Below are 17171 nucleotides of genomic sequence, written 5' to 3' on the forward strand. Positions count from 1 at the left end.
TGGAGGGCTGGTTCTGGAATCCCTGGATGAGGGAGGCGTGTCCATACTGGAGCAAGTCTGTCCCAGGTCCACTAAGGGGAGGAGGGCACTGCAGCACACGGTGCATGAGGAGAGGCTGGGAGAGCTCTGCTGACTTTTCTTGGACTAGAGCAGGCTGGGCTGTTTGTCAGGGTGTGCAGACACCTGACCGAAGGTGGGTGGGTAAAGGATGAAAGTGAGACTCTCCTCTGTTCAATGCAGAGATGGCAGGAGACTCAGTGGGCACAAATTCAACTGAGGCAAGTTAGAATGGAAGGAATGGTGGTGAGACACTGCATCAGGTAGCCCAGAGCGGTTGTGGAGTCCTTTTGCTGGGACAAGCGTTGTCAAGTGTCTGTCCATGGTGCCTTGCTTTTGACTACCTCTTGGGTCTCAAACAAGCCATTTTCTCAGTACATGAGAAGTTCCATATGTGACCCAGGCTCAGCAATTAAGGGAGAAATGACAAACGGGATTGTTCCATCTAGGTTCCCTATCTTGTTCCCTACTTGTTTGGTTTCCTCTTCCCAGAGGTTTGTGCATGTGTCTCATGTTCAAAACGCCTGGTAGGTCGAGGGAGTGACAGATGAGGTTTCTAATGGCATTCCCAGAGTTTCTTGTGCACTGCTATGAAGGTGGGACACACCTGTGAATGGATGCTCATCCTCTGCTGCCTCATTTGTCAGGTTTTTCTCTGGTTTCCTTCCCTTCAGATCATGATGGCTGTCTTGAGTGAGGAGGCTCTGCCTGTAGAGAGAATGGTCAGGATGCCCAGCTGCCTCCTAAAGCTGACCAGGGTGGTGCTGAGCCACAAGCCCTGGGCCCTGTTTATCCTCATCTTTGTGTTCGTGTCCTTCGCCTACCACAAGTTTTACTGGGGCATCTGGGAGGACCCAAAGAGCAGAGGCCCCCCCTACAGCTTGTCTGCTGAAATCAGCTGTGCTCACTCTGTGCCTTCTTCCCTCAACATTGCTGGTGGGCCCACTCCATCCGCAGCAAATGTGTTTTTTGTGGAGACCTCGGAGCAGACTTCCCCAAGTTACCTGTTCTCATGCTCTGTGGAGTCAGCGGCCAGGACACATCCCGCGTCAAGAGTCGTGGTGCTCATGAAAGGCTTGGCCAAAGGGAGTGTCTCCAAACCCAAACACTGGGCTTTCTCCTTGCTGAGCTGCTTCCCCAATGTGGAAATCCGCCCCCTGGACTTGACAGAGCTCTTTTCTGGAACCCCTCTGGCGCAGTGGTACCTTAAGCCTCAGCGGCACCGGGAGCCTCATTTTTTACCCGTCCTGTCTGACGCCTGCAGGATTGTCCTCATGTGGAAATTTGGTGGCATCTACCTGGATACAGACTTCATTGTGCTTAAGAACTTACAGAACCTCACCAATGCTCTTGGGATTCAGGGTGATGATGTACTGAACGGTGCCTTTCTGTCCTTTAATCCCAAGCATGAGTTCATGGAGCTTTGCATGCAGGACTTTGTGCAGAACTACAATGGCTGGGTCTGGGGCCACCAGGGCCCAGACCTCCTGACTCGTGTCTTCAAGAAATGGTGCTCCCTCGGGACTATCAAGAGCATGAGCTGCAAAGGTGTGAGTGCTCTGGCCCCAGAAGTTGTTTATCCTATTCCCTGGCAGGACTGGAAGAAGTTGTTTGAGGCCGTCAGTGCCTTGGAGCTTCACAATCTCCTTAAGAACACCTATGCAGTGCACGTATGGAACAAACTGAGCCACGAGACCAAGTTAGAGATCCCCTCCCAGGCTCTGCTGGCTCAGCTCTATTCCCAGTTCTGCCCTGCCACCTATGCAAAGATGAAACAGGACTCTGAAGAGTTGTCAAGACGTGCAGTGTGACCTGTGGGCCCTTGGCTGCAGGGATGTTCCCCAGACTGGAGGAAACCGAGTGCCTTTGCCAATCGGCAGAGTTGGTTTCTAGTCCTCAGCACAGGTCTTCTGTGTGAGAGCTCTGTGGTTTTGTACCTGATATTCCTGATATCTGCCTCAGGTCCTTTGTGTTTCAAATTTGCAGCAGAACCTGAGGTCAGCCTCTCTTGCTGTCCTTCAGGAGACCTTTTGCTGCAGGGAGGGTTGAACTCGTTTATCAGCGTCTCTCCTCTGGTCCTCTCTTGGTGTTCTCCAATGGCTCCTCCAGCGGATCCCAGCCTGAGGAGCCCCTTGTGATGTTTCAACAGCTGTAGGGACCCTTGGCTTCCTCTCTGTGGCATTTCTGAGTTTGTAAATGACTGCCAGGCAGTGCCAGAGGACACAGTTTCCTGGAGCTCAGAAGAGAACTCCCTGGCTGGCAAAGATCATTTACGCCTGGGGAAATACGTGAAGAGTATATGAAAATTCCTTTAAGGAGTGTAAAACATTTGAGCTCCCTGCATGGCTCAGTGTGAAGTTCTTTTAAACTGAGAAAAGTTCAAATGATGCTTCCTACTGTTTCCGATTGCACAGCAGTGGGGTGACATTTCTGGGACTCCTCAGGAAAACAAATAGACAAAAGCAGTTCTTTTAGGAGCAGAATGTATAAAGATCCTTGCTCTGCTGCTGTAATTCGTGTAGGATACCAACATCTAACCTGCCATTGTCACACTCTGAAGGCTCTCAGCACTGCCTGTTTCTGCAGTGCTGTGAGGAGGATTGCGTCCCTTTCATTGGAATATTGAGCCCACTGTGGAAGTCCAGAGGACATGTCCACATAGACAGAAGGACCAGGTCCAGGACTCAGAGCAGTGTCCCCAGGGACAAAACTAACAACTCAGAAGCACATGAAGGTTGGAAAAGACCTCCAAGATCATGGAGTCCAAACTTCAATTCAGTATCCCCATGCCCACTAGCCATTATCCCAAAGTGCCATGTGTACTCATTTTTTGGAGCGCTTCCAGGGATGGTGACTCCACCACTTCCCTGGGGAGCCCATGGCACACAGTGCTTAAGTAGTCTGAAATTTTTCTTCAAGATAATTCTACTGTGGTGCAGGGAGTGCTGCATCCAGCTCTGAGATTCTCAGCACTGGAAGGACACGGAGCTGCTGGAGCCAGTCCAGAACAGGGACACCAAGGGGATCACAGGCATGGAGCAGCTGTGCTGGGAGGAAAGGCTGAGGGAATTGGGATTGTTCAGCCTGGGGAAGACAAGGCTTTGGGGGGACCTCGCTGAGGCCTTGCAGTGCCTGAAGGGAGCCCACAGGAAAGATGGAGAGAGACTCTTTGCAATGGCCTGGAGTGACCAGGGCCAAAGGGACTGGCTTCACACTGACAGAGAGGAGGTTTAGATTGGATATGAGGAAGAAATTGTTCCCTGTGAGGGTTGTGAGGCGCTGGCACAAGATGCTCAGAGCAGCTGTGGCTGCCCCTTCGATCCCTGGCAGTGTCCAAGGCCACGTTGGACGGGGCTTGGAGCAATCCTGGATGGTGGGAAGGTGTCCCTGCCCGTGGCAGGAGGGATGGAAGAAGATGATCATTAACATCCGTTCCAACCCAAACCATTCTGTTGATTTCCCGTCATGCTGTCCCTTGTTCCCTGTGAGCAGAGCGTCACCCCCACGTGGCTGCACCCTTGTCCCCTCTCAGGGAGTTGTGCAGAGCCATAAGGCTTCCCTGAGCCTGCTTTTCCTCCAGGTTGAACACCCCCAGCTCCCTCAGCCGCTCCTCATCAGACTCGTGCCCAGCTTGCCTTGCCCAGCTCTGTTCCCTTCCCTGGACACGCTCCAGCCCCTCAATGTCCATCCTGCAGTGCCAGGCCCAGAACTGGACACAGCACTCGGGGTGAGGCCTCAGCAGTGCCCACGACAGGGGGCCAGTCCCTGCCCTGGTCCTGCTGGCCACTCCCCTGGTGACCCAGGCCAGGAGCCCTTGGCCTTCTTGCCCACCTGGACATGCACTATGGTGGCCAGGCACTATGGACCAGCAGACCCAGGCCCTGTCCTGCTGGGTTCTTCCCACTCACTCTTCCCCAGCCTGGAGCTGCCGGGGGTTCTGACCCAGGGGAGGACGCGGCACTTGGCCTTGTTGAACCTCAAAGATATGAAACAGGGCTGGCCTTGACAGTGGGCCCTGGGGTCCAGCACCAGTGATGTGCTGCCAGCTGGATTAATTCCGCCACCACTGTCTGGGCCCGGCCATCCAGGCAGTTTTTTTCCCAGCAAAGCAGGGGAACCTGTTAAATCTGTGGGCTGCAAGGACAATGCTCTCCAGGAGAACACTGTGGGAGCAGTGATCAAAGGCTTTACTGAAGGCCCAGGTACACAACATCTCCAGCCTTTCCCCATCCATTAGGAGTTCATAGATGGGGGCTGGGTCAGCCAAGCAGGACCTGCTTAAACCCGTGCTGGCTGGGCCCGACGCCCCAGTGGTGCAGCGCACATCATGTGAATGCACTCCAGGTGAACTGTTCCATGCCCTTCCCAGGCACCGAGGGCAGGCTGACAGGCCTGCGGTTCACCCAGTTGTCCTCCCAAGCCTTCTCAGCTGGGTGTCACATTGGCCAACCTCCAGTCACCCAGGAGCTCTCCAGTTAACGAAAAACTGGAAAACGGTGGAGAGTGCAGTTGTGTGAGCTGCTTCACCAGCGCCCTCTGTAGCCTTATGAGGAAGGATGGCATCTCCCTAGACTGGTGCGTGTCTGGGCAGCACAGCAGCTCACTAACAGCTTCCTCCTGCAGTGGTGGGACTTCATTCTGCTCCCTGTTTCTGTCTTCCAGCTGGGGGGGCTGGGTGCGCAGCGGGTAACTGGACTTTTGGTTAAAGACTGAGGTCAAGAAGGCTTTGAGTACCTCAGCCTTTTCCTCATTCCTGGAGGTCGTGTTCCCACCCCAGCATGCAATAAAGGATGGAGAATCTCCTTGGCCTCCTTTTGTTATTAATGCATTTGGAGAAGCATTTTTTCTTAACTTTTTTGCCGGTGGCCAGATTGGCTTCTAGCTGGACTTTTACCTTTCTCATTTTCTCTCTTTTCTCTGTCATGATTAACTTGACGACAACATTCTTGTAGCCTTCCTGAGTTGCCTGACCTGTCTTCCAGAGCTGCTAAACTCTCTGTTCTTCCCCGAGTCCCAGTGGAAGCTTGCTGTTCGTCCTGGCCAGCCTTCCCTGGACCAGCTTACAGCACATCGGAATGGGCTCCTTCTCCACCTGTATGACCTCCTTCCTGAGGAATGTCCAGCCTTCTTGGGCTCCTTGACCCCTCAGGATTGCCTCCCAAGGGATTCTCTCAACCAGTGGTCTGAACGGACGTAAGCCTGTCCTCCACAAGTCCAAGGTAGTGGTTTTCCTGGCCCCCTTCCATCCTCCCTCCCTTCTCTGAGACCTGAAATCAAATCCTGTCACGGTCACTGTACCTGAGATGGCCTTTGGCAACCTCATCTCCCACCAGTGCTCCTCTGTTTGCAAACAGCGGATCCCCTGGGACAACTCCCCTGGTGGGCTCCCCTGCCAGCTGTGTCAGGAAGCTCTGTTCCACATGCTCCAGGAACCTCCTGGAGTGTCTGCTCTCTGCTGGGTGGGAGTCCAGGAGCCATGTGGTAAGTTGAAGATGTCACTGAGGATGTAGGCAGTGGATGATGGGGTGCCATCCATCTACCTCTTATGGAAATCCTTGCCCACCACTCTGCACTGGTGAGACACAGCTGGAGGGCTGGTTCTGGAATCCCTGGATGAGGGAGGCGTGTCCATACTGGAGCAAGTCTGTCCCAGGTCCACTAAGGTGAGGAGGGCACTGCAGCACACGGTGCATGAGGAGAGGCTGGGAGAGCTCTGCTGACTTTTCTTGGACTAGAGCAGGCTGGGCTGTTTGTCAGGGTGTGCAGACACCTGACCGAAGGTGGGTGGGTAAAGGATGAAAGTGAGACTCTCCTCTGTTCAATGCAGAGATGGCAGGAGACTCAGTGGGCACAAATTCAACTGAGGCAAGTTAGAATGGAAGGAATGGTGGTGAGACACTGCATCAGGTAGCCCAGAATGGTTGTGGAGTCCTTTTGCTGGGACAAGCGTTGTCAAGTGTCTGTCCATGGTGCCTTGCTTTTGACTACCTCTTGGGTCTCAAACAAGCCATTTTCTCAGTACATGAGAAGTTCCATATGTGACCCAGGCTCAGCAATTAAGGGAGAAATGACAAACGGGATTGTTCCATCTAGGTTCCCTATCTTGTTCCCTACTTGTTTGGTTTCCTCTTCCCAGAGGTTTGTGCATGTGTCTCATGTTCAAAACGCCTGGTAGGTCGAGGGAGTGACAGATGAGGTTTCTAATGGCATTCCCAGAGTTTCTTGTGCACTGCTATGAAGGTGGGACACACCTGTGAATGGATGCTCATCCTCTGCTGCCTCATTTGTCAGGTTTTTCTCTTGTTTCCTTCCCTTCAGATCATGATGGCTGTCTTGGGAGAGGAGGCTCTGCCTGTAGAGAGAATGGTCAGGATGCCCAGCTGCCTCCTAAAGCTGACCAGGGTGGTGCTGAGCCACAAGCCCTGGGCCCTGTTTATCCTCATCTTTGTGTTCGTGTCCTTCGCCTACCACAAGTTTTACTGGGGCATCTGGGAGGACCCAAAGAGCAGAGGCCCCCCCTACAGCTTGTCTGCTGAAATCAGCTGTGCTCACTCTGTGCCTTCTTCCCTCAACATTACTGGTGGGCCCACTCCATCCGCAGCAAATGTGTTTTTTGTGGAGACCTCGGAGCAGACTTCCCCAAGTTACCTGTTCTCATGTTCTGTGGAGTCAGCGGCCAGGACACATCCCGCGTCAAGAGTCATGGTGCTCATGAAAGGCTTGGCCAAAGGGAGTGTCTCCAAACCCAAACACTGGGCTTTCTCCTTGCTGAGCTGCTTCCCCAATGTGGAAATCCGCCCCCTGGACTTGACAGAGCTCTTTTCTGGAACACCTCTCGCGCAGTGGTACCTTAAGCCTCAGCGGCACCGGGAGCCTCATTTTTTACCCGTCCTGTCTGACGCCTGCAGGATTGTCCTCATGTGGAAATTTGGTGGCATCTACCTGGATACAGACTTCATTGTGCTTAAGAACTTACAGAACCTCACCAATGCTCTTGGGATTCAGGGTGATGATGTACTGAACGGTGCCTTTCTGTCCTTTAATCCCAAGCATGAGTTCATGGAGCTTTGCATGCAGGACTTTGTGCAGAACTACAATGGCTGGGTCTGGGGCCACCAGGGCCCTGCACTCCTGACTCGTGTCTTCAAGAAATGGTGCTCCCTCAGGACTATCAAGAGCATGAGCTGCAAAGGTGTGAGTGCTCTGGCCCCAGAAGTTGTTTATCCTATTCCCTGGCAGGACTGGAAGAAGTTGTTTGAGGCCGTCAGTGCCTTGGAGCTTCACAATCTCCTTAAGAACACCTATGCAGTGCACGTATGGAACAAACTGAGCCACGAGACCAAGTTAGAGATCCCCTCCCAGGCTCTGCTGGCTCAGCTCTATTCCCAGTTCTGCCCTGCCACCTATGCAAAGATGAAACAGGACTCTGAAGAGTTGTCAAGACGTGCAGTGTGACCTGTGGGCCCTTGGCTGCAGGGATGTTCCCCAGACTGGAGGAAACCGAGTGCCTTTGCCAATCGGCAGAGTTGGTTTCTAGTCCTCAGCACAGGTCTTCTGTGTGAGAGCTCTGTGGTTTTGTACCTGATATTCCTGATATCTGCCTCAGGTCCTTTGTGTTTCAAATTTGCAGCAGAACCTGAGGTCAGCCTCTCTTGCTGTCCTTCAGGAGACCTTTTGCTGCAGGGAGGGTTGAACTCGTTCATCAGCGTCTCTCCTCTGGTCCTCTCTTGGTGTTCTCCAATGGCTCCTCCAGCGGATCCCAGCCTGAGGAGCCCCTTGTGATGTTTCAACAGCTGTAGGGACCCTTGGCTTCCTCTCTGTGGCATTTCTGAGTTTGTAAATGACTGCCAGGCAGTGCTAGAGGACACAGTTTCCTGGAGCTCAGAAGAGAACTCCCTGGCTGGCAAAGATCCTTTACGCCTGGGGAAATACGTGAAGAGTATATGAAAATTCCTTTAAGGAGTGTAAAACATTTGAGCTCCCTGCATGGCTCAGTGTGAAGTTCTTTTAAACTGAGAAAAGTTCAAATGATGCTTCCTACTGTTTCCGATTGCACAGCAGTGGGGTGACATTTCTGGGACTCCTCAGGAAAACAAATAGACAAAAGCAGTTCTTTTAGGAGCAGAATGTATAAAGATCCTTGCTCTGCTGCTGTAGTTCGTGTAGGATACCAACATCTAACCTGCCATTGTCACACTCTGAAGGCTCTCAGCACTGCCTGTTTCTGCAGTGCTGTGAGGAGGATTGCGTCCCTTTCATTGGAATATTGAGCCCACTGTGGAAGTCCAGAGGACAACATGTCCACATAGACAGAAGGACCAGGTCCAGGACTCAGAGCAGTGTCCCCAGGGACAAAACTAACAACTCAGAAGCACATGAAGGTTGGAAAAGACCTCCAAGATCATGGAGTCCAAACTTCAATTCAGTATCCCCATGCCCACTAGCCTTTATCCCAAAGTGCCATGTGTACTCATTTTTTGGAGCGCTTCCAGGGATGGTGACTCCACCACTTCCCTGGGGAGCCCATGGCACACAGTGCTTAAGTAGTCTGAAATTTTTCTTCAAGATAATTCTACTGTGGTGCAGGGAGTGCTGCATCCAGCTCTGAGATTCCCAGCACTGGAAGGACACGGAGCTGCTGGAGCCAGTCCAGAACAGGGACACCAAGGGGATCACAGGCATGGAGCAGCTGTGCTGGGAGGAAAGGCTGAGGGAATTGGGATTGTTCAGCCTGGGGAAGACAAGGCTTTGGGGGGACCTCGCTGAGGCCTTGCAGTGCCTGAAGGGAGCCCACAGGAAAGATGGAGAGAGACTCTTTGCAATGGCCTGGAGTGACCAGGGCCAAAGGGACTGGCTTCACACTGACAGAGAGGAGGTTTAGATTGGATATGGGGAAGAAATTGTTCCCTGTGAGGGTTGTGAGGCGCTGGCACAAGATGCTCAGAGCAGCTGTGGCTGCCCCTTCGATCCCTGGCAGTGTCCAAGGCCACGTTGGACGGGGCTTGGAGCAATCCTGGATGGTGGGAAGGTGTCCCTGCCCGTGGCAGGAGGGATGGAAGAAGATGATCATTAACATCCGTTCCAACCCAAACCATTCTGTTGATTTCCCGTCATGCTGTCCCTTGTTCCCTGTGAGCAGAGCGTCACCCCCACGTGGCTGCACCCTTGTCCCCTCTCAGGGAGTTGTGCAGAGCCATAAGGCTTCCCTGAGCCTGCTTTTCCTCCAGGTTGAACACCCCCAGCTCCCTCAGCCGCTCCTCATCAGACTCGTGCCCAGCTTGCCTTGCCCAGCTCTGTTCCCTTCCCTGGACACGCTCCAGCCCCTCAATGTCCATCCTGCAGTGCCAGGCCCAGAACTGGACACAGCACTCGGGGTGAGGCCTCAGCAGTGCCCACGACAGGGGGCCAGTCCCTGCCCTGGTCCTGCTGGCCACTCCCCTGGTGACCCAGGCCAGGAGCCCTTGGCCTTCTTGCCCACCTGGACATGCACTATGGTGGCCAGGCACTATGGACCAGCAGACCCAGGCCCTGTCCTGCTGGGTTCTTCCCACTCACTCTTCCCCAGCCTGGAGCTGCCGGGGGTTCTGACCCAGGGGAGGACGCGGCACTTGGCCTTGTTGAACCTCAAAGATATGAAACAGGGCTGGCCTTGACAGTGGGCCCTGGGGTCCAGCACCAGTGATGTGCTGCCAGCTGGATTAATTCCACCACCACTGTCTGGGCCCGGCCATCCAGGCAGTTTTTTTCCCAGCAAAGCAGGGGAACCTGTTAAATCTGTGGGCTGCAAGGACAATGCTCTCCAGGAGAACACTGTGGGAGCAGTGATCAAAGGCTTTACTGAAGGCCCAGGTACACAACATCTCCAGCCTTTCCCCATCCATTAGGAGTTCATAGATGGGGGCTGGGTCAGCCAAGCAGGACCTGCTTAAACCCGTGCTGGCTGGGCCCGACGCCCCAGTGGTGCAGCGCACATCATGTGAATGCACTCCAGGTGAACTGTTCCATGCCCTTCCCAGGCACCGAGGGCAGGCTGACAGGCCTGCGGTTCACCCAGTTGTCCTCCCAAGCCTTCTCAGCTGGGTGTCACATTGGCCAACCTCCAGTCACCCAGGAGCTCTCCAGTTAACGGAAAACTGGAAAACGGTGGAGAGTGCAGTTGTGTGAGCTGCTTCACCAGCGCCCTCTGTAGCCTTATGAGGAAGGATGGCATCTCCCTAGACTGGTGCGTGTCTGGGCAGCACAGCAGCTCACTAACAGCTTCCTCCTGCAGTGGTGGGACTTCATTCTGCTCCCTGTTTCTGTCTTCCAGCTGGGGGGGCTGGGTGCGCAGCGGGTAACTGGACTTTTGGTTAAAGACTGAGGTCAAGAAGGCTTTGAGTACCTCAGCCTTTTCCTCATTCCTGGAGGTCGTGTTCCCACCCCAGCATGCAATAAAGGATGGAGAATCTCCTTGGCCTCCTTTTGTTATTAATGCATTTGGAGAAGCATTTTTTCTTAACTTTTTTGCCGGTGGCCAGATTGGCTTCTAGCTGGACTTTTACCTTTCTCGTTTTCTCTCTTTTCTCTGTCATGATTAACTTGACGACAACATTCTTGTAGCCTTCCTGAGTTGCCTGACCTGTCTTCCAGAGCTGCTAAACTCTCTGTTCTTCCCCGAGTCCCAGTGGAAGCTTGCTGTTCGTCCTGGCCAGCCTTCCCTGGACCAGCTTACAGCACATCGGAATGGGCTCCTTCTCCACCTGTATGACCTCCTTCCTGAGGAATGTCCAGCCTTCTTGGGCTCCTTGACCCCTCAGGATTGCCTCCCAAGGGATTCTCTCAACCAGTGGTCTGAACGGACGTAAGCCTGTCCTCCACAAGTCCAAGGTAGTGGTTTTCCTGGCCCCCTTCCATCCTCCCTCCCTTCTCTGAGACCTGAAATCAAATCCTGTCACGGTCACTGTACCTGAGATGGCCTTTGGCAACCTCATCTCCCACCAGTGCTCCTCTGTTTGCAAACAGCGGATCCCCTGGGACAACTCCCCTGGTGGGCTCCCCTGCCAGCTGTGTCAGGAAGCTCTGTTCCACATGCTCCAGGAACCTCCTGGAGTGTCTGCTCTCTGCTGGGTGGGAGTCCAGGAGCCATGTGGTAAGTTGAAGATGTCACTGAGGATGTAGGCAGTGGATGATGGGGCGCCATCCATCTACCTCTTATGGAAATCCTTGCCCACCACTCTGCACTGGTGAGACACAGCTGGAGGGCTGGTTCTGGAATCCCTGGATGAGGGAGGCGTGTCCATACTGGAGCAAGTCTGTCCCAGGTCCACTAAGGTGAGGAGGGCACTGCAGCACACGGTGCATGAGGAGAGGCTGGGAGAGCTCTGCTGACTTTTCTTGGACTAGAGCAGGCTGGGCTGTTTGTCAGGGTGTGCAGACACCTGACCGAAGGTGGGTGGGTAAAGGATGAAAGTGAGACTCTCCTCTGTTCAATGCAGAGATGGCAGGAGACTCAGTGGGCACAAATTCAACTGAGGCAAGTTAGAATGGAAGGAATGGTGGTGAGACACTGCATCAGGTAGCCCAGAATGGTTGTGGAGTCCTTTTGCTAGGACAAGCGTTGTCATGAGTCCCTTATCCATGGTGCTGCCATTCACAAAAGGATCTGGGGAGAGGAGAGGGGTCTGTTAGTCTACAGAGCAATATTTGTTTCAGGCAGCTGAGGAGGAACTGCAGTAAACCCTAATTGAGTGGCTGTACTGATAAAGGAGGGATTTGTGAGTGTGCCTGCATGTCTTATGCAGGAGAAGGACAGCCACCCTTGATCAGGGGGGCAGAGGGAGAACTTCCATAGAATGAGGGAAACCTGGATGTGGCAATGTCGTTCAGTGAGGTCCCTGGCATATAAGGGAGTATTCCCTGATGAATGAGTAAAAGTTGAAAAGAGAGTGTATTTCCAAGGGGGCATTCTGTACTTAGGGCTTGGTGTGGGAGCAGGCAGCTCTCTATAAGGGTCAGCTCAGTTATCAGTGGCAGCCCCAGGAGCAGCCACTGGGAAATTTTAGCAAAGCACGAGAAAACAAACCCAGAAAGTTTCCTGGCAGAGTGTAGTTTAAAGTGTACCTTTAAAGTGTTGGGCCAATAGAGTAGTTGCACTTGGTTCATTTTTAAACTTATTTTTAGTTACATTTTAACCCACTGCTTTGTTCAAAGGGCATCTCTGCAACCATTGCATCAGTTACTGGCTACGTAAATGTTGTCTCACACTGCCCTTCTCTTTTCCCCTTATGTTCAGGCTCCCTCTGTCATCGTTTCTTTTCAGAAGAAAATTGAAGTGGCAGACGAAAGAGTTGTAGTCATCATCTCACAGACTTTAATTTCTTGAATATCTTCTCCAGCTAAGCACTGAATTCTGTGGTGTCTCGAAAGTGGAAACAGGTGAGTTTTGTGCCTTCTCTACAGCACCGGCTCTGTTCTGCCAAGTCTGTGCTGCTTTGCCTTCTACAGCGTAAAAAAACATTTACAGAGTTAACCCAGCTATGGTGTGGAGAGTGGAGAATGTAAAGAAGTCTGTAAAATACAGATTGAGCTGGGTTTTGCTGCCTGTAGCACTGGCAGCACGCACTGGCATTTCTGTGTGGGAGGAGAAAACCTCCTGTGGATCTAGAGCTGATCATTTGTCTATCAGCTGCCTCTCCTCTGTCCCCTAGTGCCTGGTGCAGAGCGGTGGCTCCATGCTCTGACATTTGGATGCCTCCCAGTGTGGCTGACAAGTTCTTTTGGCCATAGGGGAAGCTCTGCATGTGACCCAGGCACAGTGATCAAGGAGCAATGACAAATAGGACTGTGCCAGCTGCGTCCTCTGTTTTGTTCCCTGCCACTTTGGTTACAGCTGTTGGATTAAAGCCTTTCCTGTTTCCTAAGCCTTTCCATCCTGGGGCAGGGGGCTTTGGAGATGGAGCTCATAGAGGCAGGAGAAATGATGGAACCCTTTAGGATGGAAGAGACCTTTGAGTGCCTGGGTCTGACCCCAAAGCCAGCTCTGCCAATTCCACCACTAAACCAAGTCCCTAAGTGCCACACTTCCATGTCTGTTAAGTGCCTTCAGGGACAGTGGCTCCACCGCTTTCTTGGGCCGCCTGTGCTAATGCCTGATAACTCTTTCAGGGAGTAAAATTCTGAGTAATGTCCATTCTAACCTCCCTTGGCACAACTGGAGACCATTTCCTCTGGTCCTAAAAGAAACAACCTTCCTCACTGCTTCTTCATGTGCTCTTGCCTGTTGACCATTGGGGCCCGGTGGTGGGCACGGGAGGTGCTGCTTCTGCTGCCCTTCACTTTAAGGAGAGGCAAGGGCAGCAGTGCTGATGCTAACGCTGAGGATGGGGCTAGACTGACTTATCTCTTTGTTGCTGCCTCGTTAATAATCTCTTCCACTCCATCCCTCCCTTTTGCCAGAAGAAGTGAGGAAGTAAGGGCAGGAGAGGGGAGGGATTGCCTGTCCACCAGCAGGATGCACTGGGGGAGCTGAGCAGGTCAGAGGCAGTGTGGCCTGTGCAGGGTTGGGAAGCAGCCTTGGAACTCCCTTCACCAAGGCAGTTCTGCACCTTACTCTCTGCATCTGCCTCCAGAGCTGCCCTGTAACAATTCCTTCCCCACCCTCCATCCATCCTGCCAGGCTGCGGTGCCATGAACAATGGGCCGGGCTCTCCGGGGCAGGTGGTTGGTTTGCAAAGGCAGCAACTTCCACATCAACAACCTGGAAGACTGAGGCTTGTGTTTGCTTTGGGTGAAGGACATGTTGTGTATCAGGAGAAAACAACTCCCCTCGTGCCAACCAGCTGTCACTGGGCAGCAGCTCCACACAGTGCCTGTTGACAGGGCTGTAGGAATGGTCATAAGGAACATTCCTATTTCCTCCTGCCAGGGGCTTTGCCTACGTGTCTCGTGTTCACAGTGACCTGAAGCTCTAGAGGGTGACAGATGAGGTTTCTAATGGCATTCCCAGAGTTTCTTGTGCACTGCTATGAAGGTGGGACACACCTGTGAAGGAATGCTCATCCTCTGCTGCCTCATTTGTCAGGTTTTTCTCTTGTTTCCTTCCCTTCAGATCATGATGGCTGTCTCGGGAGAGGAGGCTCTGCCTGTAGAGAGAATGGTCAGGATGCCCAGCTGCCTCCTAAAGCTGACCAGGGTGGTGCTGAGCCACAAGCCCTGGGCCCTGTTTATCCTCATCTTCATGTTCGTGTCCTTCGCCTACCACAAGTTTTACTGGGGCATCTGGGAGGACCCAAAGAGCAGAGGCCCCCCCTACAGCTTGTCTGCTGAAATCAGCTGTGCTCACTCTGTGCCTTCTTCCCTCAACATTACTGGTGGGCCCACTCCTTCCGCAGAAAATGTATTTTTTGTGGAGACCTCGGAGCAGACTTCCCCAAGTTACCTGTTCTCATGCTCTGTGGAGTCAGCGGCCAGGACACATCCCGCGTCAAGAGTCGTGGTGCTCATGAAAGGATTGGCCAGAGAGAATGTCTCCTTACCCAAACACTGGGCTTTCTCCTTGCTGAGCTGCTTCCCCAACGTGGAAATCCGGCCCCTGGACATGACAGAGCTCTTTTCTGGAACACCTCTGGCGCAGTGGTACCTGCAGCCTCAGCGGCACCAGGAGCCTCATTTTCTACATGTCCTGTCTGACGCCTGCAGGTTTGTCCTCATGTGGAAATTTGGTGGCATCTACCTGGATACAGACTTCATTGTGCTTAAGAACTTACAGAACCTCACCAATGCTCTTGGGATTCAGGGTGATGATGTACTGAACGGTGCCTTTCTGTCCTTTAATCCCAAGCATGAGTTCATGGAGCTTTGCATGCAGGACTTTGTGCAGAACTACAATGGCTGGGTCTGGGGCCACCAGGGCCCAGACCTCCTGACTCGTGTCTTCAAGAAATGGTGCTCCCTCGGGACTATCAAGAGCATGAGCTGCAAAGGTGTGAATGCTCTCGCCCCAGAAGTTGTTTATCCTATTCCCTGGCAGGACTGGAAGAAGTTGTTTGAGGCCGTCAGTGCCTTGGAGCTTCACAATCTCCTTAAGAACACCTATGCAGTGCACGTATGGAACAAACTGAGCCACGAGACCAAGTTAGAGATCCCCTCCCAGGCTCTGCTGGCTCAGCTCTATTCCCAGTTCTGCCCTGCCACCTATGCAAAGATGAAACAGGACTCTGAAGAGTTGTCAAGACGTGCAGTGTGACCTGTGGGCCCTTGGCTGCAGGGATGTTCCCCAGACTGGAGGAAACCGAGTGCCTTTGCCAATCGGCAGAGTTGGTTTCTAGTCCTCAGCACAGGTCTTCTGTGTGAGAGCTCTGTGGTTTTGTACCTGATATTCCTGATATCTGCCTCAGGTCCTTTGTGTTTCAAATTTGCAGCAGAACCTGAGGTCAGCCTCTCTTGCTGTCCTTCAGGAGACCTTTTGCTGCAGGGAGGGTTGAACTCGTTCATCAGCGTCTCTCCTCTGGTCCTCTCTTGGTGTTCTCCAATGGCTCCTCCAGCGGATCCCAGCCTGAGGAGCCCCTTGTGATGTTTCAACAGCTGTAGGGACCCTTGGCTTCCTCTCTGTGGCATTTCTGAGTTTGTAAATGACTGCCAGGCAGTGCCAGAGGACACAGTTTCCTGGAGCTCAGAAGAGAACTCCCTGGCTGGCAAAGATCCTTTACGCCTGGGGAAATACGTGAAGAGTATATGAAAATTCCTTTAAGGAGTGTAAAACATTTGAGCTCCCTGCATGGCTCAGTGTGAAGTTCTTTTAAACTGAGAAAAGTTCAAATGATGCTTCCTACTGTTTCCGATTGCACAGCAGTGGGGTGACATTTCTGGGACTCCTCAGGAAAACAAATAGACAAAAGCAGTTCTTTTAGGAGCAGAATGTATAAAGATCCTTGCTCTGCTGCTGTAGTTCGTGTAGGATACCAACATCTAACCTGCCATTGTCACACTCTGAAGGCTCTCAGCACTGCCTGTTTCTGCAGTGCTGTGAGGAGGATTGCGTCCCTTTCATTGGAATATTGAGCCCACTGTGGAAGTCCAGAGGACAACATGTCCACATAGACAGAAGGACCAGGTCCAGGACTCAGAGCAGTGTCCCCAGGGACAAAACTAACAACTCAGAAGCACATGAAGGTTGGAAAAGACCTCCAAGATCATGGAGTCCAAACTTCAATTCAGTATCCCCATGCCCACTAGCCTTTATCCCAAAGTGCCATGTGTACTCATTTTTTGGAGCGCTTCCAGGGATGGTGACTCCACCACTTCCCTGGGGAGCCCATGGCACACAGTGCTTAAGTAGTCTGAAATTTTTCTTCAAGATAATTCTACTGTGGTGCAGGGAGTGCTGCATCCAGCTCTGAGATTCCCAGCACTGGAAGGACACGGAGCTGCTGGAGCCAGTCCAGAACAGGGACACCAAGGGGATCACAGGCATGGAGCAGCTGTGCTGGGAGGAAAGGCTGAGGGAATTGGGATTGTTCAGCCTGGGGAAGACAAGGCTTTGGGGGGACCTCGCTGAGGCCTTGCAGTGCCTGAAGGGAGCCCACAGGAAAGATGGAGAGAGACTCTTTGCAATGGCCTGGAGTGACCAGGACCAAAGGGACTGGCTTCACACTGACAGAGAGGAGGTTTAGATTGGATATGAGGAAGAAATTGTTCCCTGTGAGGGTTGTGAGGCGCTGGCACAAGTTGCCCAGAGCAGCTGTGGCTGCCCCTTCGATCCCTGGCAGTGTCCAAGGCCACGTTGGACGGGGCTTGGAGCAATCCTGGATGGTGGGAAGGTGTCCCTGCCCGTGGCAGGAGGGATGGAAGAAGATGATCATTAACATCCGTTCCAACCCAAACCATTCTGTTGATTTCCCGTCATGCTGTCCCTTGTTCCCTGTGAGCAGAGCGTCACCCCCACGTGGCTGCACCCTTGTCCCCTCTCAGGGAGTTGTGCAGAGCCATAAGGCTTCCCTGAGCCTGCTTTTCCTCCAGGTTGAACACCCCCAGCTCCCTCAGCCGCTCCTCATCAGACTCATGCCCAGCTTGCCTTGCCCAGCTCTGTTCCCTTCCCTGGACACGCTCCAGCCCCTCAATGTCCATCCTGCAGTGCC

General features: G+C 53.0%; 3 protein-coding genes across 3 annotated transcripts; all 3 read left to right on the top strand.

Moving 5' to 3' along the window:
* Positions 1-734: 734 nt before the first annotated feature.
* Positions 735-5417, top strand: LOC136289686 (lactosylceramide 4-alpha-galactosyltransferase-like). The gene has a single exon (XM_066183718.1). It carries the CDS (start codon positions 735-737, stop codon positions 1866-1868), a length of 1134 nt encoding a protein of 377 aa, XP_066039815.1. The 3' UTR covers positions 1869-5417.
* A 961-nt stretch (positions 5418-6378) lies between these two features.
* On the top strand, positions 6379-10506 carry LOC136289687 (lactosylceramide 4-alpha-galactosyltransferase-like). Its single transcript, XM_066183719.1, has one exon. It carries the CDS (start codon positions 6379-6381, stop codon positions 7510-7512), a length of 1134 nt encoding a protein of 377 aa, XP_066039816.1. The 3' UTR covers positions 7513-10506.
* A 669-nt stretch (positions 10507-11175) lies between these two features.
* LOC136289688 (lactosylceramide 4-alpha-galactosyltransferase-like) lies at positions 11176-15552 on the top strand. Its single transcript, XM_066183720.1, has 3 exons — positions 11176-11185; positions 12329-12471; positions 14144-15552. The coding sequence occupies exon 3, from the start codon at positions 14147-14149 to the stop codon at positions 15278-15280; it is 1134 nt and encodes a 377-aa protein (XP_066039817.1). The 5' UTR covers positions 11176-11185; positions 12329-12471; positions 14144-14146; the 3' UTR covers positions 15281-15552.
* Positions 15553-17171: the final 1619 nt, after the last annotated feature.

This window comes from Chamaea fasciata, unplaced genomic scaffold (assembly GCF_029207755.1).
Source record: "Chamaea fasciata isolate MVZ Bird 193981 ecotype frontalis unplaced genomic scaffold, bChaFas1.0.hap1 SCAF_5, whole genome shotgun sequence".
Taxonomy (NCBI): domain Eukaryota; kingdom Metazoa; phylum Chordata; class Aves; order Passeriformes; family Sylviidae; genus Chamaea; species Chamaea fasciata.